The 26,783-nt window shown below is 37.1% G+C and overlaps 1 protein-coding gene across 6 annotated transcripts in view; it reads left to right on the top strand.

Moving 5' to 3' along the window:
- The window catches only part of Nipped-A (Transcription-associated protein Nipped-A), a 1,216,281-nt gene that overhangs the window by 929,029 nt on the left and 260,469 nt on the right, over positions 1-26,783 (top strand). For all 6 annotated transcript variants that reach the window (XM_090382460.1, XM_090382459.1, XM_090382462.1 and 3 more), the window contains one exon: positions 25,786-25,897. In XM_090382460.1, coding sequence (XP_090238586.1) covers positions 25,786-25,897 — 112 coding nt within the window. The remainder of the gene's footprint in view (positions 1-25,785; positions 25,898-26,783) is intronic.

The raw sequence follows: 26,783 nt of genomic DNA, 5'->3' as shown, positions 1-26,783 counted from the left end.
GGAGAGTAGGCACCTGCGAGGTGATCTGATTGAGGTATATAAGGCCTTGAATAGGTTGAACAAGCTAAATTCTGATGGGATTCTTCATCTTGGTCAGACTAAGAACCTGAGGAGGCACAGTTTCAAATTGAGGAAAGAGAGCTGTAGAATATATGTGCGGAAATTTGGCTTTAGCCAGTGTGTAGTTGATTGGTGGAACAGGCTTCCATCTTTTGTTGTGGAAGCTAATAGCCTAAATAAATTTAAGGCGGAACTGGACAGTCATTTGGAACGAATGGAGGGATGAAATGTTGGGCGGGGGGGTTGGCTGATGATGCATAAGCTTGCTTTTTTGCGTCGGATGCCTCTACTAATGCTAATGTTAATAATTTCCTAGAAGTTTAGGAAAAGGGCAACGTTTACCTGGTTATCCTTTTCTGGCAACCAGGAAAAGAAAAGGTTGTCTAGAAGCCTGAGAGAGATTATAGTAACATCACCCCAGATGTTGGAAATTTCATGGTAGAATGCATTTGTGCACATTAAGTAGCTGTTTAGAAGAAAAGTAACACTGAGAGCAAAAGAGAAAGTCATTTTTTTATATGTGGATTAGAGTATTTGTGATGTTTGTATGTCAAGCGAAATCAGAATTCAGTGTAATGCTTAATAGATATATGTGATCTTGGGTGGACATCTGAGTGTCGTCAAGATCATCGTAGGAGCAGAAGAATCATTTTTGCAAGATAGCGAAGAGTGAAGGCAAAACTGAGTTTTAGAAGGATTGAAATTAACTGAGTTGCCTTGTGATCTCCAGGTAATTCTCCTGGTGAATTACCTGGAGATCAGCATTTAAGGAGTCGGTAGTGGATATTTGAGAAGTTGTTTGTGCAGGGCAAGTGTTTTCAAACTAGAAATTATATTGTCATCAGCAAAACTATGGATAAGATTTTCAGTGGAAGAGGGTCATTAATATACAAGAGGAAAAGATTGGAAGAAAGAACAACCTTGGTGAACACCAGTATTAGTGGAGAAGTTAGAAGTCTACCATCATGCAGAGTGGGCAGTCAAAGAGAAAACTGGATACTCAATTACAAAAAACAGTTGGAAAACTGTTTTTATTCATTTAAAACTGGAATGAATTTAAAAGGTCTTTATACCAAATATGATCAAAAGCCTTTGGATTGTCGAGAGCAACCAATTTAACATAAGCCAGTATATCTCCAGTGCATTGACATTTATGGAATCTATACAGGCGACCATTGATCAGATGGAAGGCTTTCAGATAGTGTAGGAGTTGATGGTTAATAGATTTTTTCATTACTTTAGAGTGTGCAAATAGGTGCAATGGGACAATAATTGGATGGGAGGGGTTTTTTAACCTTTTTAGGAACTAGCTGGATATGAACAAATTTCCAAGCAAAAGGAAAAACAACAATGGAATGAGAAAGTATAAAAAAAAGGCAATACTAAACAGGAGTAAGCTCAAGAGCACAGGTTTTGAAAAGTGAAGAAATACCATCAGGACCTGTTGCATTCTTGGCATCAGAACTGTTCAGTTATCTTCTGACATCCTTTTGATGGAAAACCACAAGAGGAATTAAATGGCACATACTGAAAATAGTAAGAAGTGGTTTACTGGGATCAACAATACAAGAGTTAGAAGAAAAGTAGGATGCTAGAAGGTTTGCTTTATCTTTAGTTGAGGTGGCAATAGAACCTTTGGGTTTTGACAGAGGTAGTAGAAATGGGCAAAAGTTAAGGCCAATATCTTTGACCAAAGACCAGAATTCTTTACTACCATTTGGAAAAGAAGCAAGTTTTCTACTCTTAGCCTGTTCAAAATCTAGTTTGGACTTATTAATTGCTTTACAATTGTTGCGAGCTTTGGTGTAGGCAGAATGTATTGAAGCTGGAATTTGGATGCAAGCCAGTTGCTGTATGCAACATTCTTATCTAAACCAAGGTTTAAAGGATGAGATTTTAAGGTGGAGTGTGGCATAAAGGATTTCATCCCTACAAGAATAATTTCACTGACACAGTCTGAGCAAATATTGACATTGGAAGATTTAAAACAATAATCCAACAAAGGAAATGAAGAATAGAAATCCTCCGAATCATCCCATTTTTCCATTCTTATAATGCCAAACAACAAGAGGTTGAGAATGACCACAAAAGAAAGGCTCAATTTTAGAAGAGACCATCACCAGGTTTATTATCAGGTGCCTAGAGGACCACTCAACTCACCCATATACTTGGAAGGTTTGTTTGTGAGAAAAAGATCACGAGTTGGCTGTATGGTTAGGATTGTCTGGCATTCTGGTAGGTAAATGAACAATCTGAGCAATGTCATTATTTAATTGCAAAAGCCTCGGCATCTCAACCAGCTGGATCCATGTGACTAGGAAATGGAAGCCAGCTGGAATTGTGAACGTTAAAATCACCAAGGAAAATTACCTCGCTGTTAGGAAAGGTTGACTGCAGAAAGTCTAGTATCAAAGAGAGGAAGTCACAGAGTTCCAAGTTATTAGTGGAGTTGGGAGAATGATAGAGGCAACAGATGAATTTGGCAGAGTGAAGTAGAAAGATTTTAATTTAGAGGAGATTCCAAATTACTGTCTCTGACAGGGAATATCTGAGTGGACATATTGCACAAGTACCACCTTTGAAGTGAAAGAAATTTTACAGGTAATAATTAGGACAACTGAGATGAGCAGTTGTTAAATCAATTGATAATTGAGATTCTGTCAGAAAAAGTAAGTGGGGTTTGGCAGACTGTAAGTGGAAATAGACATCATTGAGATTGGAACTGAGATGACCACAATGTTTGTGAAACGAACAAGGAAGTGTGTAGAAGGATTAGATCTTTTCGCAGATAAGTTTGTTCTATTAGTTTGACTATTCATGCTGTATTCAGTAGCAGAAAAGGTGGAGAGAGATATGTTATATGAAGTAATGAAATGTTGGATATGGCATGCACATGGCAAGAATATACCCAACTCCTAGACTACTTTGGCCTTGATGATGCCCCCGCATCAGCATAAAAACCACTCAGGCTCCCTGCAGTCACTATTTGGCAAAGTAGAGGCAGTTTGATTATACACTAGCTGATCCAGATGCCTCCTGGAGAGTTAGCAATATGTTTGGTCCGGTTGACTGTCTAGCTGCAGGCCTGTGAACACTGTTTTAGGATTTTACCCTCTAATTGTAAGGAAGATTGAATCTTGCCATGTTGTCCATCATAACCTCAAAAGACATCAGTCATGATGCATGATGGAAGAGCTTGGGAGGGGGAGTTGCAGGAGTTTGCTCTGGAGACTAAACATGGGTTTCACCACTTGAAGCCTCCAATAAGTAAAGTGACGATACTGCACTGGTTGATGAGAATCTTCTACCACCTAGTACTGCCTAGTAACACAGAGGGGTGGCATTCCTTTGTTTGGTATGGTCACCACATCTCAATCCCCTGCTTGTGCTGGTTCACCCCTGAGTGGTCACCTCTAGTATGCTAGGTCTGTATTTCAGGATATGCAGAGACGTGTTATACCCAGGGTTACTAACAGTCCCACCATTATGAAGGTGCAAGCAGAGGATTTGGTTGTCGCAGGAGAACTGGAATTCACCAAAATTCAGTCCACATGAAACAAGTTTCATCTAAGCATCAGTTCCATCAGTGTTTTAGACTCCTAGGTAGCATGCACAGCTTGTCATACCTGGGAGAATGTCTGCGACAGCCTCAATCTGACAAAGACAGTATATAGAACATTTTTGAGGTTTTGTAATCCATTGATTCATATACAGTAGACTCTATTTTCCGGGATAGATGGTAAAAAACAAATCCCGGTTAATCCAAAAATACAAAAGTCCCCGACATACGTAAGTGATACGTTCCAAGACTTCTTACTTCATTGAGTTTTACGTAACTCGGGCATGACTAATAACATATTGCTACTATATTATTATTGACAAATCTGAATTCCGCTCAATACTTTTCTTTTTGTTAATGTTTGGCCATTTTGATACATCCTTATTATAATGATTCCTTAGAGATTTAACAGATGCACCATTTTCAAACTTTTGAATAATTTCAAGTTTTTGTTTAACTGAAAATGCAACTCTTTGGCGTTTACCCATCATTTTCGCGATTTCTAAACAAAAAAAAAAAAAGAAAGAAAAAATTCCGACGTTCCTGACAAATAACGAAACAAAATTTGTCCTTTTGCGCTGCAACGGAACACAACAATCGATGCGACGCACTAAAACAAACTAAACATTTGGTCTCTCTTTTTTTGAGCGTTAGGTTTGAAGACAAGGGGGGGTTGCAAGATAATTGGTACACTAATTTCCCAATGACGACTTTTAATGCCGCTTGTCGCTTATTTACGACTTGCAAAATATCTGTTTATACCTATTCTATTTATTATTTAAATTTTATGATTTCTGGTTGGTTTTTTTTTTTTTTTTTTTTTTTTTTAATTTGGAGTCTTGAATTGTCCCGGTTAATCGAGAGTCTGCTGTACTTTCACTTAAATCAATTCTAATATGTTATAAAAATGTATATATGCTGATTCTAATTTTATCCATGTTTTTTTATTTGTGTATATGACATACTTGGCAGGATCCATAGCTGAGTGGTCAGGAGCAGAAGTGCAGTAGCACACGCTCCTTGAGTAGACCGGAGTTCAAGCCCCTGACTGCTAAATACGGTTGATCTGCCATCCCGCACTGGACCAGCATGGCAGATTATGGTCCATTTCTCTCAACATGAATTGTTGAGGATGCTTCCATCCTTTTGGAGCTTAGAGGGGAATGGGTATTCTGTGTGTTACGAGACACTCAGTCTAAAACACTGATGGATCCAATATCTTTCTATCTCAGAAGATTTAGGAGAAGTCCAATTGGCCTGCCTCCCTAAAATCCACTCATGCACACCTTCTCGATGGTAAGCCCTGTTACGTCACCTAGGTGGCAACGAATGTGTAGAGTGGTTCTATTCAAGATGCCTGGTCAGCGTGAAGAGGAAAAGACCAAACCCTCCAGCACATGACATCACAACGAAACAAATGGCCCTCAGTCCCTAGCAGTTTCACTCCTCCTCTTACACCAGTGAGAGGATCAGAGTGGAAGCAGAGGGTGCTAAGAATCACTAGGTACGACCAGGCTGCCATGCACAGAAACTGAACTTGGCCTGTTACAACGCAAGATCGTTCATCAGTGAAGACAGGATATTAGAGCTGGAAAAGGAATTTGAAAATGTGAATTGGAATATCATCAGTTTGGCTGAAATAAGAAGAAATGAATCACTTATAAGCTTATCAAGTGGAAATCTGCTGTATACCAATGGAAACAGTGAAAGGAATGAAGGTGGAGTTTGCTTTCTGGTCCATAAAGATATAAAAAACAACATTTTTGATTTCAAAAGTACATCACCAAGGGTGTCAAGACTACTACTCAGCATTTCTAAGAGGTACAAGCTAAAGGTTATAATGATTTATGCACCAACATCGAGCCATGACGATGAAGAGGTTGAAGGAATGTACACCGAAATTGAGTCTTCTAGATGAGCAGAAAACCCACAACATTATCATTATAGGGGACTTCAATGCTAAGGTTGGAAAGAGACAAAACAGCACAGAAAGGGGAACTATAGGAAATTTTGGAATTGATGAAAGAGGTGAAAGACTTGTGGAATTTGCAGGATCTCGAGGATTGTCAGTAATGAACACTTTTTTCAAGAAAAGGGCAAACAGAAAGTGGACATGGAAGAGCCCAAATGGATTAACATCTAATGTGCAGTTGACTTCATCCTCACTAACAGAAGATATATCGTGAATGGTGCTATCGTCCTGAACAAGGTAAGTGTTGGAAGCGATCACAGAATGGTAAGATGCACACTTGATATAGATGTAAGAAAAGAAAGGAAAAAACTGACTCGAGTAAATAATACGAAGGTCTTTGAGATAACAGAAGAGGAGAAAAAGCAGTGTGTACTGGAATTTAAGAACAAATTTGAGCTTCTGCAGACGGCTCAGGACCAAGATATCGACAAGGAATATTACAACTTTCTGAAAACGATAAAGCCCAAGAAACCTATAGGTAAAAAGAAATCCAAAGAAGAAAAAATTAGTCAAGAAACACTTGACATGGTGAACCGAAGATGACAAATGAAGTGCAAAATAAACATTGACAAGGTTAGTTAGTTATTTGGTTTTTAGGAGCATTAGCAACTAAGGCTATATTGCTCCGGGATATATGGTGGTCATTCCCTGACCTATTCTGCATCCTCCGTATTTGGTGGTGACGGGCTCGAACCCCGGTCTAATCAAGAAGCGTGTGCTACGCACTGCTGCTCCTTCCCACCTGGCTACGGAGGCACCACATACAAGGAGAAAATTGAGTATACTGAGTTATGCAAAGCCATTGAAAGAGACTCAGAGAGGACATAAGAAGATTTAACACAAGAAAAGTAGAACAAGCATTAAGGGAAAACAAAGGACTTAAATCAGCAGCCATGAGCAATAATACAGAAAGACAAATGATACTGAAACTGAAGAATAGCGATGGTGTACTTATAAATAGCAGAGAAGGAATATAATTCAAATAGCAGAAGAATACTATAGAGAATTATACAAGGAGCGAGTGAATGATGCCAGCAGTGGGAAAGATGGATCACAAATTAGTAACGTATAAGACATACCCGATATCCTTCTTGATGAGGTAGAACATGCGTTGAAGAAAATGAAGAATCAGAAAGCCCCAGGGGAAGATGAAGTTACTGTTTTTTTTTTTTTTTTTGTTTTTTTTTTTTTTTTTTTTGCTAGTTATTAGCGCATCGACTTCTGTGGCCATATTGCACCTCCCAAGGATTTTGCATTTTATACTCTGATCCACGCCTGAGGCAGGATTCGAACCCACGACCTTTGGGTTGCCAGGCATGCACTTTATCCACCCGGCTAGCCCGGTCGGCTGAAGTTACTGTAGAGTTAATAAAATTGGGGGAAAGAGACATGGCACAAAAACTGACAAGACTCTTCACAAAATGCATTAGAAAAGGTGTGATGCCTAAGGAGTGGAATAATGCAATTTTAGTTGTGCTGCTGCTGTGGCGCCTCCGTAGCCAGGTGGGAAGGAGCAGCAGTGCGTAGCACACGCTTCTTGATTAGACCGAGGTTCGAGTCCGTCACCACCAAATACGGAGGATGCGGAAAGGTCAGGGAATGACCACCGCATATCCCGGAGCAATATGGCCTTAGTCGCTAATGCTCCTGAAAACCAAATAAACAAACAAACATAGTTTTGCTGCATAAGAAAGAAGATAAATCAGAAATTGGAAATTATAGACCAATTAGCTTGTTATCCCACATCTACAAGTTGTTCACAAGGGTTATTACTAACAGATTAGAAAGAATACTTGATGAGAATCAACCAAAAGAGCAAGCTGGCTTTAGGACAGGATTCTCAACTATGGATCACCTTCAAGTAATATCACAGCTAATGGAGAAAGCAAATGAATATAAAACGCCATTATGCCTGGCATTTGTAAATTATGAAAAGGCATTTGATTCCATACAGCATAAGGCAATGTTTCGGGCATAGATACCCCATATATTATGATTTTGAAGAAAATATATGAGAATGCTACCTCCTTTATTAGACTAGACAAAGACAGTAGGAAATTTAAAATTGAGAAAGGAGTTCGACAAGGGGAGACAATATCTCCAAAGCAAAGCTGTTTACTCCTGCCCTTGAGGAAGCTTTCAGAAGGTTAGACTGGTCGCAGAAAAGAGTCAATGTGAATGGAGAGTACCTAAACCATTTACGATTTGCAGATGACATTGTGGTCAAAAATCTTAATCAGTTATTCAGAGTTAGTAAGGATTTTGTACTAAAGATGAATATGGCTAAAACAAAAGTAATGATGAACAAGTATGCCATAAAAAGGGATATAATGATTGAAGGCACAGTAACTGAAAAGTTGGAGTCATATACTTATCTGGGACAAGTCATCAGCTGTAATAATGATAAATGGCTGGAAGTCAAGAGAAGAATAAATTTTGGATGGATAGCATTCAGGAAATATAGTCACATACTGAGGAGCAATATCCCAATTTGTCTGAAACATAACATAATGAACCAATGTATACTACCCACCATGACTTATGGAAGTGAAACTTGGGCCCTCATCAAAAGAATGGAAGAGAAGCTGAGAACTACACAGCGAAGAATGGAATGAATTATATTGGGAATCAGACTTGTTAGATAAGAAGAGAAACACATGGATTAGGCAGAAAACTCAAGTAAAGGACATTCTTATCTAAACTAAAGAACTAAAATGGTCTTTGGCAGGAACCATAGCTCAAAGACATGATGACAGATGGACTAAGAGAATAACAGAATTGTACTCAAGAGGAGCTAGAAGAAAACCTGGAAGTCAATGACAGAGATGGATAGATGAAATTCACGAGTTTGTGGATAGTAAATGGATGGCCATTGCACAAAACAGAAGTAACTGGAAAGTTGCTGGAGAGGCCTTCATCCTGCAGTGTATTGAAAATGGCTGATGATGACGACATATTTACACTTTGGCATAGTAACCTAATCATAGGTTATCAATTTGGATCTAGAAATGGCAGATTATTTGCGACTGCCAATGTGCCATAAAAACTGAAACCAACCAAGCAACAAAAAGGATCTTATCAGATTTCGTTGAGTGTGTTTTTTTCTTGATATCTCAGATATCTCAAATTGTAACTTGACTTTTGAACATGTATAGTAGCAGTGTAGCTACACTCTTTTGCCACTCGGGTGGATCCTTCTCGTATCACCCCCAAATAATGTTATCAACTTGAAAAAATAGTCTTAAAACTTAATTGATTTTAAGAAATCACAGAAAACTAGGGAATGCTTTTACAAGGAACGTTAAAAATTAGTAAAAAAAGTAAAGCGTATTTACAGCAATACTCCACATAGCACTGATAATTGGTACCGAAACTGTTCCGTATTATATGAAACCGTGCTGATTGAGGTATAATTATAGTGGGTTTTAATTGAATGTACCACAGAAACAGTCTATAAACAATTTGCACTTAATAGCCAATTAAAAGGATTTGAAATAAAAAATATTACAAAAATTTTATTGATGAAAAGGTAACATCATGAGAGATGAGAAAAAAAAGCTTTATTGTTTATTTATGTATTTCAATAATAGTGTAGTGAAATCGTCTCTTCTTTTTCTTGACGTACAAGTTTTTGTAACATTCAATCCCATCTTGTAAAATTTGCCGTATGTTGATGCTACTTTCAACATTGAATCTCCATTCACAGTCGCCTCACAGGCCATGTCAATCCCCTGAAAAACATTTTATAATTCTCTGTTTGAAAATTCTTTTGGTTCCACTTCAGTGTTATCCACTTAAGAATTATTTTCCTCTCCTCTCCTCTTCCTCTTCATATGCAGTTTGCTCATTAATTTCAAGGAGAGTTGCATCATCTAAGTCATTTGCATGTGAGTCACTGCAGTAACGTACATTGGCAGTGTCCAAAGTTTCGAATCTCAAGGCTTTTCCAATCTTCGCACTGTCTTTGGCAGTTGTCTGAATTTGCGATTCAAAACCAATGAAATCATTTTCCAAATGGGGAAAAACATGTTGCCAAACAGAATGCATGTTTTTGGCATATTCATTTTCAATAGTTAATATAGCTAGATTTGATAATCTGGTCTAACCCATTGATGAGCAGAAGTAATTTTTAATTTGAAAAAGCTTCTTTTGCAGAAGCTGTAGATGCACATATTATTAAAAAGAACCTTAAATATAATAATAAAATTGGCAGATTCTGAAAATCCCACTTTATAATAAACTCTACAAAGTGCAAAGCTGTCCACTGTTTTGCTTTCTCAACAGTTATTTTTGCAGCTTGTAAGCTTTGCATCTTAGTTGGCCAATTTCTAATACAATTTATTCATAACGAAATTCATTGAATATTTTGGTCAGTTAGCGTTGAAATATACCTTTCATATTCTTCTTTCTTCACAACAACCAAATTATATGGTTGAATAATTGCAAACATTGAAGAAATTTCATCCATCACCTTTGAACAAACCTCCAATTCTCTACAAAACCTATCCAAGCATTCATACATCGGTCTTTTTTAATTCTTCTTGGAGTGACAGTCCAGCAGCCTTCGTCATTTTTCCTGGCATTTGTTTTTTCATCCTTATTCTTCCTATTGAAATGCCCATTTCCTCACAAGTTGTATTTGCAAATTGAAGAGCCCTTTCTACAATTTTATTTCTTTCTTCATTAATAAATAATTTAAGGTCTGTAACTTTACGACACATTTTTCCAGGCTTATTATTATTGTTATATTAGCCATATAGTGCAAGGAAGCCTGAGGTTTTTGCTGCACTAGCCAAAAAAATTTCTAAGTTACCCTGAAAGAAAGAGAGAGAGAGAGAGAGATGTAGAAGGAAATCACCAAGAAAGAAAAGAATGATGATATCCAGCTCAGGACCCACCCTGGGTGTGCCAATCCCATACTCACCAGATGTGAGCCCTTGGGGTTATTCCGACTGTTTATAAATATTTTCATGTAAGGTTAACTTCTTGTAGAATTTCATGCCAAAAGATAACCTAGAAAAGATAAATCATATATGGATGATAATAAAATTTCAGCAGTCCCTCTGATATCTGTATTCTCTTGAGGTTCGCACAATATTTGTAGAGTGGCAGTTATTTTTAAAAAATTCATTTTGACCATATTTACAGATTCGTAATGTGCAGCCTACCTTGTCTGGGCAAGTCTTTTGACTGTCATTCCTGTATGTGTTTTCATTATTTCTCAATGGTGTGTAGAGACTGAAAACAAAGAATACAGGTTTTCCAAAGTTCCGATGAAGATTGCGCATGACAAAAAACTTGCAAATTAATGCACTACATAAATTTTAATGAGTGGTTTGCACAGGGCATAAACAATTGCTTTGGGATTAATTTCCTTGATTTTAGATTGGACATCACCATGAATTCCTGCCATGGTTGCCACATTGTCACAGGCTTGACCATGGCACATATTTATATCCAGTCCATCCTTTTCTAAATTATTCAAAATTTCTTTTGTGAGTTTGGCAGCAGTCTTTCCAACAATGGGGATGAAGCCTAAAAATGAATCCTTCACTTCAACCTTGTCACCTACAATGTGAACATATCTAATTACATCACACATTTGGTGAGTGCAGGATACGTCTGGTGTACTGTGAAATATAATTCCAAAATATTTTGTTTGTTTTATATTATCGGCTACAATTTTTTTCTCTCACATAATTTCCTAAAATATTACTAAACTAATTTTGAATCTCTGGCAATAAATATGAAGGTTCTTTTCTATCAGATGAACGTTTAATTCTTAAAATATGTTCCTTCTAAACAGGGTCATGATTTGATACAACTCTACCATTTCTCTAAAATTTCCTTTATTTGTAGAAAATATGGATTCATCATGAAAAGGAAGATTCTGATGAGCCAGAAATTACATTACCTCGAAAAGCCGATGTAAAACATCTCTCCATTTCTGTACTTCTTTATCCAGTACTATCTGATGAATGTGGTAAATAGTTTGTTGAAACTTCAACCCTGCACTTAGGTTTTCCAATTCTCCAAGCACTAAGATTTAAATCCCTTGATAAAGTTGGATTTTTCGATTTCTTTATCCTCCAATTAAAATATTTTGCAGCAAAAACAAAAAAAATTTCCTGATGTTGGTTAATAAACCATCCATGTTCTTAAATTTTTTTTTCTGTTTGGCAATATCTTATAAAAAAAACCACGAAGTTGTTAGCTGTTGACATTTCCCTTTAATTTTTTCTCCTGCTCTTTCGATAGTGTCAAAAGGTCCGTCCTTATTTTGAAAATATTCACTGCCTTTCCAATAAAATAAATTCTCAAGTTATCTGGTACTGGGATAGGCCAAAAAGTGACATTGGAATACTTTAAAAATATGTTTATTTCCTCTTCCTTTTCAGAATCTTCTCTCTCTCTCTGCTCATGTGTATTTTCACTAGATTCTTCTCCACTAGTGGATGAATAATTTTCTTTGTTAGATCCTCTTGAGAAGATGACTCTTGTACATGCTCTTCTGTTTATCATGCTGAATATCTACTGCAATAGACATTTAAAGTGTAACATACTTCAACAATGATCCAGACATTGCTTGAATAACTTCGCTTGCTTTCATTGCTTTTCTCTGTCGAAATCCACTGGGTCGATTTCACTTCATTTTGTACTTATACGTTGTGACCTACTCTCAAGAAGTTCATCAAAAAATGGAAAATATATGTCAAATGTAAAATAAGTAGAATCAAAATAAAATATGAGTTTTCAGGAAATACAATGGCTTGCCTGTATACTTCATATAAATCTGCTCACCAAAAATGTGGTGTTAACTTAATAACTTGTAAGACAAACTTTGTAAAAAAAATGTGGTTAAATTAAACACATTTGTAAAGGCTGAATATTGTTTTGATCCCCAGTTTTATGTGCCTGAATAACATACCAAAAATTTAAACACAAGTATTACAGTTGGAGTCAGTTACGAGGGTGGTTCATTAAAGAATCTCCCTGACCTAGCTGCAAAGGTGCTAGCCTGTTGATTTTTGGCACAGATTTTAGTCCTTCTCTACATAACCACAGTGCAGATTTACACATTTTTCCCATCAATGGATGAGGCTACGGATACTGCTTTTGTAGAAGTGGTGATATTGGTCTCTGAACCATGACTGTTTCAGAAATGAGTGTCTCATCGTCAAGGAAGTGGGTCCCCTGAAGAAATGATTTGAGGGAAGAAAACAAGAAGTACGCCACTGGTGTACTGGTATCATGCAAGATTCCCATTCTTGCGACCCGGGTTCGATTCCTGGGCGGTGCAGTTTATTAACATATTACTCCCAGGGGCTCACATCTGGTGAGTATGGGCTTGGCATACCCAGGGTCCTGAGCTGGATATCATCATTCTTCCCTTTCTTGGTGATTCCTTTCTACTTCTCTCTCTCTCTCTCTCTCTCTCTCTCTCAGGGTAATAGGGAATTTTTTTTTTTTTTTTTTTTTGGCCAGTGCAGCATAAGCCTTAGGCTTCCTTGCACCATATGGCTAATAATAATAATAATAAAAGTCCGATGGTGCAAAATCGGGTGAGTATGCTGGATGGGGCATTATTTCATATCCACAAGTGGCCTCTTGTGTTGCTGCAATTTCAGAAGTGTGAACTGGGGCATTGTCTTGAAGCATTCTCACACCTTTGGACAGCGTGCCACACCTACATGTTTTGATGTTCTCCAGTAATTTTGTGAGTAAGTTGGCATAATAGGCACCTGCAATTGCTCTACCTTTCAGCAGGTAATCAGTCATTATTACGCCTTTCTCATCCCAAAACACTCTCATCAAGACCTTTCCTGCTGATGCTTTCCTTCTTGGGGGGGGGGGGGAGGAACCATGATGTCCTCATTCCATGGATTGCTTTTTACTTTCAGGGTCAAAATGGTGTATCCAACTTTCATCCTGAGTGACTAGACGAGAGAAAAAGTCTTTCTCATTTTTTTGGCACAGGGCTAACAAACTCTTGTGATTTCTGTTGTCGATCAGCCTTCTGGAAGCCAGTCAATAATCCGGGAATCCACCTTGCACTCAATTTCCGTAAATGGAGTTGGTCATGCAGGACTGTTTCAACAGAGCCCACACTAATCTTCACCTCCTGGGACAATTCACGCACAGATATTTGGCGATCTTCCATGATTAACGACTCCACTTTTCCGATCGTCCTGTCATCAATGGCTGAATGGGGACGACCTGGAATGGGTGCAGATTCTACCGATGTCTGACCACACCTAAACTGTCTATACCAGTGCTTCACAATGCCATAAGATAGGGCTTCATTATAGGGCTGCTATATACAGCAGTTATCTCCTCGTGGATTTCTTGAGGAGAATTCCCCTTCAAGAACAGATACCGGATTACAGCTCTGGCTTCAACTTTGTCCATGATGCTACTTCGTCACACATTCAGCTCTGTAGGAGAAAAACAAATTAAGACACAAGGCTGAAATTTTACACCTTTAGTTGCAGAGATAAGTATGATGCTACACAAAATATCATGACTCTGCGATATGTGTAAGTAGGTGAGGGCGATTCTTTATTGAACCACGCTCGTAATATAAAAATCAAAGTATCTTGTTGTTAATTAAATTGTGTAAAATAAAAATTTCAACTGACAACTGTAAGTTTTAAATGGATAAAGATAAATTTTTGAAAAAAAGTTGAAATTATTTTGTTAAAGTTAATACTTTCCTTCTCATATCTTTTTAAGTTCTGGTACCCCAGGGTGGACTTCCCTGCTGCTCCCTCCCTTACTACACCACTGATGCACAGTGGTGTAGTAAGGGAGAAATGATGCACAGTTCAACAGTACTCTTAGTAATTTATGGGTGGGGGTTTTTTGTTAGTTATTGGCGCATCAGCTTCTGTGGCCATAATGCACCTCCCAAAGTTTTTGCATTTTACTCTGATCCAAGCCCGAAGCGGGATTCGAACCCACGACCTTTGGGTTGCCAGGCAGGCACTTTACCAACCTGGCTAGCCCGGTCAGCTTACACAGCAGTAAAACCTCACTAATTCTAACTTCATTAATTTGGATCCCCTATAATATTTTGAATTAAAATCATTTTTATGTTTGTATTTTATTTATGCAAAATGTAAATTTTTCTAATCAAGAATTTAATGTGTAGATCCAAAATTATTTCAGAATAGTTTCACAGTTACTTTGTAAAAGAAATAAAATCATTCAGAAGGAAAAATTAAATGCAAATGAAAAATTAAAACATTTTTATTGTTAGATAATGCTCTGCACATTATTCCTATGAAATTTTATCAAGCAGTAATGGTAATATCAAATGCCTTTTCTTATTTTTCAGTACCACAGCCCTCATATAGCATATGGATCAGAGTTATTCTCAGTACTAAATGTTTTTTTAAAAGGAAACAACTGAAGAGTGATTGTCTTTTGTTTGGCAATTCTTGAGGAGACAAATATTATTATTAGTAGTAGCAAAATGATGCAAGGAAGCAAGCTTTCTCTGGCTGAAAGCAAATGTTTTCCAATTGCATATCCATAAGGGGGGGATACATCAGCATTTTGTTTACTCAACCCAGTTAAATTGTTAAACAATTCAATTAGCTTTCATTGCAATTGCCTAGTTCCCAGACACCCTAATTTACAGAACACAAGCCTTTCTTGATATGAATATCATTTTGTGCCCCTGGCTTACCTTGTTCTTCTCTTCACACCTTCCCCCTAAGAGGAGATGATAGCATAAAATGTTTTACTTGCAGCTGCACTGGAAATTGGAATAATGTATAGGAAAGTACAGAAAAAAATGTATGTTAAATGATGATATTCTTATTTCTTTAGATTGAATCAAAGCTAAAGAATGTCAGTGTGTTGTCCAGCATTGGCCAAATGAATATCAGTTTGGATGTTGTCAGAACTTGGTAGAAGAAGATGAAATTGCAATAGCATTTCAAGGAGGAAAATCTATAATTGAAATGGGATGTATAGAAAAAGAAGAATAAAGAAGGAGAAAAAAGTTGAATTATTCAAAGGCAGAAGTTTGCATCCTAATTCTGATGAGCAATTCAAAAAATATTTCTATGCTCTCAGAAAAATGAAGGATGGCATTATGAAATAACAGTACAATAGGATCTTTCCTCAACAGAGCATTTCAGATTTCTTCAAAAATGACACTACAAAAAGACCGTTTGCAGAAATTTTGTTATTTGTATTTGATTTCATTTTATTCCATTTTGTTTGAAATCTAAACATTTTTGTAAAAAATTTGCTTTATTTTTATCATATTACATTTTCATTGTTATTCAATTAAATAGTATTTAAATGGAAATCATGATCCAGATTAGAGCGGCAAAGTGACAAGCACAAAGTAGCAGGAGTGCTGTGGCTCGGTGGGAGCACTGATGGGGGCAATTCTCCTACACATCACAACCTAAAGAAATGGGCAACTTGTGAAATGTTTGCAGACCATTCTGGAACAGGACATGATCTAGCCATGGAGGATGTCTTTGTGTGTTCTATATTCAGAGAGTGTGAAGAAATTAAGCCAACACAATGTTCTGATGGGCATTTATGAGAGTTTAAGGAACCAATCAAGCTCTCAACTGCCCAACTCAATGCCAGAGCTCACTCTTGTGTATCAGGCAATACAGCAGCAATCTTCAGAACAGAATGTCCTAGTCCCAACGGGAGCTGGCTATTGTCAGGGAGATGGGAAAGATATGCAAAAAGGATAAGTGGCATAGGACCAGGGTATGTCTGCCAGGGACAAAAGTTGATGACGTTGCAGAGCTCTCCGACTCTTAATATCATTAAGAGTAGGAGATCTGTGGACTTATTTAACAGTACAGATCAATGTTGAAAAAAAAGTTGCGAGTTAGGGTTAAATTTGACATTGTCTGCAATTCTGCCCAGACACTATAGGAGGGAGTATATGATGAGAGCCTTGTCAATCAATTCAGCCCTGAAGGGATTGTGCAAGGCTCGTGGGGTAAATTTTTCTCAGTGTGGTCTGTACTTGATAACAGGACAGACTGCCTCTACAGGGATAAAAAGGGTGCAAGAATATTTGCTGATACTATTGAGGCAGTGTTAGATGGGTAGGATAAACTGCTAGCTTGGGGGGGGGGATTCACAGACTAATAGATTAACAGTAGCTACAGGCAGAGGTGATTCTGAAAGTGATTCTTGCAATGAACAGGAGCCTGGAAAGCAAGATGGTGGGAATTTCCAGAACTAGTGGGTGTCATCATGGAACAAGTAAATACAGCTGCTGTAGATAAAAGGATCTATGGGATCTATCCAATCATATTAAAGGATAACTAAGAGTAAGAACAGATGCATGTATACTTGCTAGTACATCAATGCTAGGAGATTAGTAAATATATTTGATGAATTTGAGGTGCTGGTGAAGACATCAAAGGTGGATTGTTGGAATATCAGAGACATGGTTACACACAGATACAAACAGTGCAGAATTGGAATTTGAGGAGTACAATGTGTACAGAAAGGATAGAACGGAAGGAGGGTCATACCATTAGTTAAGAAACACATAAAATCTAAGGAAGTGCATCCAGTTGACATTGGTGGACAGTGCAATGTTGAGTCAGTTTGATTCGACATAAGCACTGGGAAAGCAAAATTGAGAGTAGGAGTGTGTTATAAGCCTAATGACTCTGATGAGTACAATGAACAACTGTAGAGAGAAATAGAGTGGGCTAGTAAATCAGATTGTCTTATAATGGGGGATTTTAACTTCCCAGATATTGACTGGAACTTGTGGTTTGGTCCCTTGCACACACTAGCAAGGCTTTTGTAGATTTATTGGATGATTGTTTTCTACAGCAGCATGTTAAGGAGGCAACCATAGGGAGTAATACTCTTGATCTGATTATTAGCAGTGAATCTTCATGCATTAAGATGGTTTGTTGTTTGTTTATTTGGTTTTTAGGAGCATTAGCAAGTAAGGCCATATTGCTCCGGGATATGTGGTGGTTATCCCCTGGCCTTTCCGCATCCTCCGTATTTGGTGGTGATGGGCTCGAACCGCTGTCTAATCAAGAAGCATGTGCTACGCACTGCTGCTCCTTCCCACCTGGCTATGGAGGCGCCCTTAAGATGAAGGAACTACTCTTTGGCAGTGATCACAGTGTGCTGATATGGGATTTATTATCATTATTATAATTAACCATACGGTGCAAAGAAGCCTGAGGCTTTTGCTACATCAATCACAAAAAAAAATTGAGTTACCCCTGAGAGAGAAAACAAGAGTCAGAAGTAGAAGTAAATCACCAAGAAAGAGAAGAATTATGATATCCAGCTCAGGACCCTGGGTATGCCAAGCACATACTCACCAGATGTGAGCTCATTTACTTAAAGATGTAAGTACCATCAGGAGTAAAGGGAAAGGTTTTTACTTTCATAAAGATGACTACAGTGGTCTCAGACAATTTTTAAATTCTATAAAGTGGGACCAGCTGATGATGTTACCAACAGCAAATTCTAAATGGGAAGCATTCAAGGAAGTAATCTTAGACAATACTAGACTTTTTGTCCCAACTAAGAAATACTATTCAGGGTTTAGGCCTGAATGGTTGTCAGTTGAACTAATGAGATTTGTCACAATGACGAAAAATGCATGGGATGCATATAAATTATCAGGCGACACAGAAACCAGTCATAGATATAAACTAATCTGTAATCAAATTACAAAGGAGGTTACTCAAGTGAAGGCAGATTATGAGAAATCTTTGGCAAAGGATGCAAAGAGGAAAAGAGAGAAAAGACTTCTTTACTTATATAACCTTTGTAAGGAAGGGGATGAATCAGATTGGTTCACTTGATATCGATAGTTCGATTGTTGATGATCCTGATGAGGTAGCTGACAAACTGAATGAGTATTTTCCTTTACATTCACACATGAGGCAATCTGTAGGGAAGTGGAGGCCAGAAGCTTATCAAACTAGAAGGGAGCTAAATGATTTTGTAATAACTGAGAGCAAAGTGGACAGGATAGCTTTTAATCCTGTTGCACATGGAAGATTACTATACAAATTGGAATAGTGTGACATTAAGGGTAAGTTGCTGCTGTGGATTAAAGGATCTATGGGATCTACCAATCATATTAAAGGAGGCAAGAAAGAAAGTAAGCAAACCCTTAGCCATAATTATGAAAGCTTTCTTGAACTCAGGGGAAGTCCTCGTGGACTGGAAATGTGCAAATTTGTATCCAATTTACAAAGGGGGGGATCAAAAGGTGACACGAGTAATTACAGACCTGTTAGTTTAACTTTTGTTTCAGGGAAAATAATGCAGTCACTGGTTAAAGAAGCACTGCAGGGTCATCTAGACAATACTTCAGTTATAGTTCAGACACAGCATGGGTTTGTTAAGGGGAAGTCTTTTTGTCTGACAAATTTGATTGAGTAGTAAGATGTAGACACAAAAGAACTGGATGCAAAAAACAATTTTGATATCATATACTTGGATTTTAAGAAAGCTTTTGATATTATTGCATATGGTTGACTACTGTACAAATTGCTGCTATAGATAAAGGGGATAGTTGAGTGGGAGAAGACAGAGTGGTAATCAGTGGACACTGGTCTTCATGTAATAATATTATTAGTGGAGTCCCCCAGGGTACAGTGTAGGGCCCCTTGTTGTTTTCTATATTTATCTCTGATATTGATAAAGGTATATGAGAGTTAAAGTCCAAGTTTGCAGATGATACGAAAGTTCTCAGGGTTGTTTAATGAGTGCAATGATAGTACGCTACTGCAGCAGGATCTAGAAAAGTTCAGCAGATGGGCTGAGAGGTGCCAATTGAAGTTTAACATTGACAAATGTAAAGTACTGCATATAAGTAGCAGTAACCCCAGAGTAACGTAGCAGTTTTTTGTTCTACACTCAGGGTAGTGAATGGAAGGGACTTGGGTGTAATTGGCAGTCATAAATGAGTTTTCTGAGCAGTTCAGGCAGGCTGCAAGAGTAGCTCATGGTGTCTTGTCAATGATACGAAAGTTCTCAGGGTTGTCTCTACTGGAATTTTGCTAGCAGGGATAAGGTGGTGATTGTCCACTTGTATAAAGCAATGGTCAGGTCACACCTTCATTACTGTATACAGGTCTGGAGGCCTCATTTTAGGAAGGATATAAAGCTGCTGGAATGTGTACAGAGAAGGGCAACAAGATTGGTGAAATGAACAAAGGGTTGCTGTTACCAAGAACAGCTTACGTTCTGCAAATTGCAGCATGTGGAACTAGGCACCTGCGAGGTAATCTAATTGAGGTGTATATGGCCTTGGAATGGTTTCAGCAAACTCAATGCTGATGGCATTCTTTCTCTTGTTCAGATTACTCACCTGAGGGGACATAAATTGAAATTGAGGAAAAACAATTGCAGAATTGTGCCGAAATTTGGTTTAGCCAGCAACTAATTGATAGTTGGAACAAACTTCCATCTGTTGTAATGGAGATTGGCAACTTAAATAAGTTTAAGGCAGAACTAGACAAGCATTTGGAGGGAATGAGTGGGTAAAATGGGAAAAAAAAATTTTTTTTTGGCTGATATATAAGTTTGCTTTCTTGCACCACACACCTATGCTAATGCTATTGTGTCCTCATATATAAATTTATAGATTTAGATGAGATCAGGACAATTAATAATGATTAATGCTGGATTTTTAATAAATGTGTTTATTTTTGTGAACTATGATGTGAAAATATTTGCATACAATTATATTCTATAATTCAGATGACCCCTTTTCCCCTTTAGTCTGAATTAGCAAGGTTCTACTGTATTGTTTGTTTAATAACTTTATTATCATTTAGTTGCTTGAATTGAACAGTCCTCTGTTATATCTTTAAGAGTCTGGGCTAGTTTATAAGATCTTGACTCTGTGCTAGTTGTTTAATGTCCACACTTTGGAAGAGCCTTCTCCCTCTTGCCAAAGACTGTTGTTCTCTTGAGGAGTAGAAGTTTTAAAAAATTCCACATTGCATACACAATAAGTGTTTGGTTATCTGGGTGGGGGGGAGGAAGTTGATAGCATTTAAACACAGAATTATTCCACATGAAAGCTGGACTCACCACATAGAACTGTATCCAATTAACCACCAATTTATCTTCCATCCCTCTACAGTGGGCAGAAAAAGTATTCAGGTATTAGACTGTGTAAATAGTTTTAAAAGTCAGTAAATAGATATCCATATTTATATGTATTTAAGTCTCTCTCACATATATATATATATATATATGTGTATAGTGTGTGTGTGTGTGTGTGTGTGTGTGTGTGTGTGTGTGTGTGTGTGTGTGTGTGTGTGTGTGTGTGTGTGTGTGTGTGTGTGTGTGTGTGATAAGGATAAAAATGGGGTAAAAATTTAAGTGATAGTAGAGAGATAAAAATGAAAATAATATCAAAGTTGCACCTGAGCATACAAAGCTGCAGCAAAGGACACAAATGTTTATATAGGGTGTCACAAAAATATTGGTACAAACGTTTAGGGGAGGTAGGTAACATCGGAAACATCACGGGAAAGTAGTAGCAGAGGCACAAGAAGAAGAAATGACACAAGACAGTAATTAGTGGCAAACATTTATTTGACATAATGTTACAACAGATGCTTGAAGGTTCCACCATGAGATGTGATGCATACGTGACACCGACGCAGCATGGATTGATGGACATGGTTGAACACACCTGGAGTTTCTTTGACAGTGGAAGCAGTGCAGATGAGTCTCACCATGAGATCCATTTCCATCTCCACAGGTGATTCATACATGATAGATTTTAGGGCCCCCCCCCCACAGAAAGAAATCAAGGCTCGATAAATCAGGTGAGCGTGGGGGCCAGGCAACGGGTCCACCACTGCCAATCCATCGACACCAAAACACCTGTTCAAATGGTCACGAACACACCTTCCATAATGGACAGGCACCCCATCATGTTGAAAACAAATGTTGCATCTCACATTTGCTGGAACATCATCAAGTAACCCTGGTAGAACTTGTTCAAGAAAGATCCGATATTTAGCAGAATTCATGCGGCATGGTAACAGGTATGGGCCGACTAAGCAGTCACCGACCATACCTGCCCACATATTTATTGCGAAGTGAAGTTGTGCCGCATGAGGGCGCACACCGTGTGGGCCCCTCTGCTAATCCATACACTAGGTACATGTCTGCCAGCTCACAGTTCGTATATCAATGCATGCTCTTTTTCCAGTGACTACTACTTGAATGAGCAAACCAGAAATTTTCCTTCTCACGAACTGATGAACAGCGCCGCGTACCGACTTACGGTGACGTTTCTGGTTATGGGTTCCTATGTTACCTACCTCCCCTAAACATTTGTACCAATATTTTTGAGACACCCTGTATATATGAGATAGAAGTAATAAATCCATTGAAAAGTGTAAAGATGGAGGTGTAAATTATACAAAATGCCAAAACTAATAGAAGGATAGCAGAATTTGGAGATATTGAAGGAATGAGAAAGAACGTAAATATCCTATATGATATAATGAATTAAACAATATTATTATTATTATTAGCCATATGGTGCAAGGAAGCCTGAGGTTTATACTGCAACAGCCAAAAAAATTTCTGAATTACCCCAAGGGAGAGGGAAGTAGAAGGGAATCACCAAGAAAGAGAAGATTGATGATATCCAGCTGAGGACCCTGGGTGTACCAAGCCCATACTCACCAGATGTGAGCCCCTGGAGTTTATAGACTGAATTGGATAGCCAATTAGAAAGAAAGTAACTGTAAAACAAAAATGATTAGATTAACATATGAGGTAATAGCAAGCATCAGATAAGGATTACTTTGGTTATAGGTTCAAGAAAGGGGAGAAAAATTACAAAATTAAAATCTGATGCTAGCTAAAAATAAATATTGATACATAATCAGGTGTTTCTCCAGGGGACTACACCTGATCATGCATCAATACTTGTGGAATAAAAGGAAATTTAAAAATATAAAAATAAGAGAGCAAATAGGAGGGCAAAGCAGCAGAACTGCCACAAAAATATGGGCAAGGTAGTCCCAACACAGTGTATGCGTGTTGTAAAACATAAGAAATTAAAGTAAATAAGAAGTAAAATAATAAAATAAAAATAAGTGCTTACAGTGTAACTTAGATGCAATAATAGGTGGTTATAAGTGAGAATTAGCAAATGGCGCGATTTAGTAAAGTTTGGGAGAATTTGTATGTAAAAATGTAAAATTAGAAGATAATGCAAGCAAATAGTATAAGGCAAGGGAGTGAATAGAGGCAAGGGAATGGATGAAAGTGTAGATAAAAAACGAAAGGGAATGGATGAAAGTGTAGATAAAGGCAAAGATAGTGAGAGGTTAAGGACAGTAGGAACGTGTTTGTATCGCCCACGTATTAAACTAAAGCTTTACTGTAAGAATTTTTACAAAATTCTTACATCGCAAGCATTAAAAAGCCAAAAAAATAATGAGTCGAAAATATATGAACTGAAAAAAATTATGAAGAAGTTGATGCTTGCAAATAGCGAGTACAAAATAGATACCTGGAATTTTCCAAGTAATGCATAAGTAAATAGTTAAGGCAGTAAAAATCAGCAGGAAAATATCCAGTTGAGATATAAAACTGTAGTTGGATTGAACTTGGATCTACCAATATTTTTACTAATTTTATCTTATGGTCTCCAGCACATCACTGTGGGTCATTTACTACCCTTTCCTTTGGATTTCAGTTAGCTCTTTCGAATGTTTTCACCTGAGAATTTCATGGTGTTCATGACATGTTATCATCTTATATTTCTGTTATTTTCCTAATCACCATTGGATTTTTCCATTGTTACAACTCGAATTGTCTTCAGTTATATTCTAGCCACTGTTGTATTCTGTAACTGTTCACTTTCAATTTTGTGAACAATTCTATCTTGGATTTTTAAAAATATTTTTATATACTGTAGTAGTTTCCAGCATTCTCCTCCCCCCCTCCCCCCCAATACTTCTCCTTCAACCCATGCACGGTACTAAGTACTATAGGTTTTGATACCTTTCGTGTTTGGGGATTTCATTAAAAAAAAAAAAAAAAAAAAAAAGGCTTTCCTTACACAGTCTCCAAAGCTTCTGATGCATAATAACCCTACCATTTGAACTCCAGTCAGTTAATCTTGCCTACGTTCATCCTACATGTTCTTATTTTAAATGCTGGAGCCCTTAATATTATTGCTTTTAGATCTACTAGACTTGTCACTCCCATACTTAATTACTTATATGAAGTATGTATTATTATTCATCTTTGGACTATTCTATTCTAATTTTCCAAATATTTTCAATGTTTTTGGCTACAGAATCTAGCCTTTCTAAGTATATTTTTCAGCTATCTATTTGCACAATATATTTTGTGTCACTATAATTACGCTGTACATTACTTTCTCTTTTCCTTCGTTTCACTTGAGTATCTTTACATACATATTTTATCAAAAGCGACTATAGAGGTCACTAATTCTATCCTCTTTTTATAGCTTTCTTTTAAGTCCACTTTTCATTATAAATTATTGTGAGTTGGTGCCGCTTTGGTGTCAGTTATACGGATCAATCCAACTAGTTTTATATCTCAACTGGATATTTTCCTGGAATTTTTTTATACTTTAACTATTTACTATGCACTACTTGAAAATTCCAGTTATCTATTTTGTACTGTATTTGCAAGCATTGACTTCTTCATAATTTTTTTGGTTTATGCAGTTGGTCTATATATTTTCGACTCATTATTTTTTCGGCTTTTTACATCGCAAGCAACTGGTATTAGTCTCTCTCTCTCTCTCTCTCTCTCTCTCTCTTAGTCATGGCCCTTTCTAAATGGATGGCCCAGCTCGCCCAAGTATCCTTTAATATCTTTTTCTTAGCTTATATCTACTACTTTCTACTTCTCTCCTTTTCTCGTTCATAAAGCTATTAGTGTAATATTTGGGCAATACGAATGTTCCTACTGTCAACCTCTCGCTGTCTTCACCTTTTTTATCTACACTTTCATCCCTTACCTTTCCTTTCTTCACACCCTTGCCTTATACCATTTGCTTGCATTATCTTCTAATTTCACATTTTTATACAAATTCTCCCAAATTTTACTAAATCACGCCATTTGCTAATAATTTTCACTTGTAACCACCCGTTATTGCATCTAAGTTACACTGTAAGCACTTATTTTAATTTTATTACTATTTTGCTTTTTAATTTACTTTAATTTCTAATGTTTTGCAACATACACTGCATTGAGACTACCTTGTCCATATTTTTGTGGAAGTTCTGCTGCTTTGCATTCCTATTTTCTTTCACTTATTTTTATATTTTTAAATTTCCTTTTCTTCCACAAGTATGGACAAGTATAGAAACTCAGTTTTTGATACATGATCAGGTTTAGTCCCTTGAAGAAATACCTGATTATGTATCAATATGTCGACTGGGCTAGCCGGGTGGGTAAAGTGCCTACCTAGCAACCCAAAGGTCGCAGATTCGAATCCCGCCTTGCTTGGATCAAAGTACTGCAAAAACCTTGGGAGGTGCATTATGGCCACAGAAGCCGATGCGTCAATAACTACTACCGAAAAAAAAAAATGTATCAATAATTATTTTTAGCTAGGCATCAGACTTTAATTTTGTAATTTTTCACCCCTTTCCTTGGACCTATAACCAAAGTATCCCACCCTTTTCTGATACTTGCTATTACTTCATATATTAATCTAATCATTTTTGCTTTACAGTTCCCTTCTCTCTAATTGGCTATCATATTGGGGCACCTCTGTAGCCAGGTGAGCAGGAGCAGCAGTGCATAGCACACGCTTCTTGATTAAACAGAGGTTCGAGTCCGTGACCACCAACTATGGAGGATGTGGAAAGGTCAGGGAATGACCACTGCATATCCCCAGAGCAATATGGCCTTAGTTGCTAATGCTCCTAAAAAACAAAATAACAAACAATAACAATATTATATAGGATATTCACATTCTTTCTCACACCTTCAGTATCTCCAATTTCTGCTATCCTTCTCCTATTAGTTTTGGCATTTTGTAATTTCATCCATCTTCGCACTTTTCAATAGATATATTACCTCATATATATATATATATATATATATATATATATATATGAGGTAGAATTAATATATATAAAATATTAATTCTACTGGCTAACATCTTGTTGAAAATTTGATTGGTCTGTAGGATTCATTCCATTGCTAGTGTGCCAATCGTAGACTGCTTTCAAAAAATTCGTCAACAAGTGAAGTGTTATCTGCAGATGGCAAGTGTGATGGGCAAAAATGAACTGCAGGAGGTAAGTTTATTTTATTATGTTTACTGTTTATCTAAGCAGATCACTTATGACTAGGGTTTATACTTTCATTTTAAAATCCATATATATTCACAAAAGTTTAGGTTTGTAAATCCTAACAAACATTGGTAAAACAAAGTTTCTTAGGATTTACAAACCTTTGTTTTATCAATATAGATAACTTTAGGACATTCCATATTCTGAAAGAGATTTCACCAATACCCTTGAAAATAATCCAATGTGTTTAGGAGAAAATTGTGAACTAATTTCATTTGTATGTAAATTAAATCTTTCACAGAATAATGAAATGATACTACAGTAAAGCGTTAGTTATCTGAAATAACTGATGTCAGACTTCTTCCGGATAGGCAGATTTTCTGGATAATTGAACGTAAGGTGAGATTAAATAAATTTAATCTTACCTTACGATTAAATTAAATAAATTGAAATTAATTAAATAAAAAAATATGTAAACCAATCTCGGAAAACAGAAACATCTATCTGGGCATTTTTATGATTTTTATACAAAACAGAAAAATTATAAAGATTATTTAATGCTCTCAGTTTTTTCAACTTACCGATAACGAACATGGACAAGCTGTGTTCCAGTAGCATTTGCACACATAGCAATTGTGACGCGCTCTCATCTCGTCTTAAAACATGGTGCAGGCGACTAGGGTTTTTCTCGGTAATGCTTTCCATAATAAGCCTGTCTCATCAACATTATAAACATTTCTTTCTCTTAATTTGCTATAACTGAAGCAAACTTATTTTTAAAGGACACTGCTGCCTATTCGTCTGCAAAAAGTTTCTCCCCTTGAATATCTAGTTCACGTATATCATGTCTCAGTTTAAAGTTTTTAACCCAAAATGTGCTTGCCTTAAAACC

The sequence above is a fragment of the Mastigoproctus giganteus genome, chromosome 10 (genome assembly GCF_048544385.1).
Source record: "Mastigoproctus giganteus isolate SK-2022 chromosome 10, ASM4854438v1, whole genome shotgun sequence".
Classification (NCBI taxonomy): domain Eukaryota; kingdom Metazoa; phylum Arthropoda; class Arachnida; order Uropygi; family Thelyphonidae; genus Mastigoproctus; species Mastigoproctus giganteus.
This window is presented reverse-complemented; position numbering and strand designations above follow the sequence as displayed.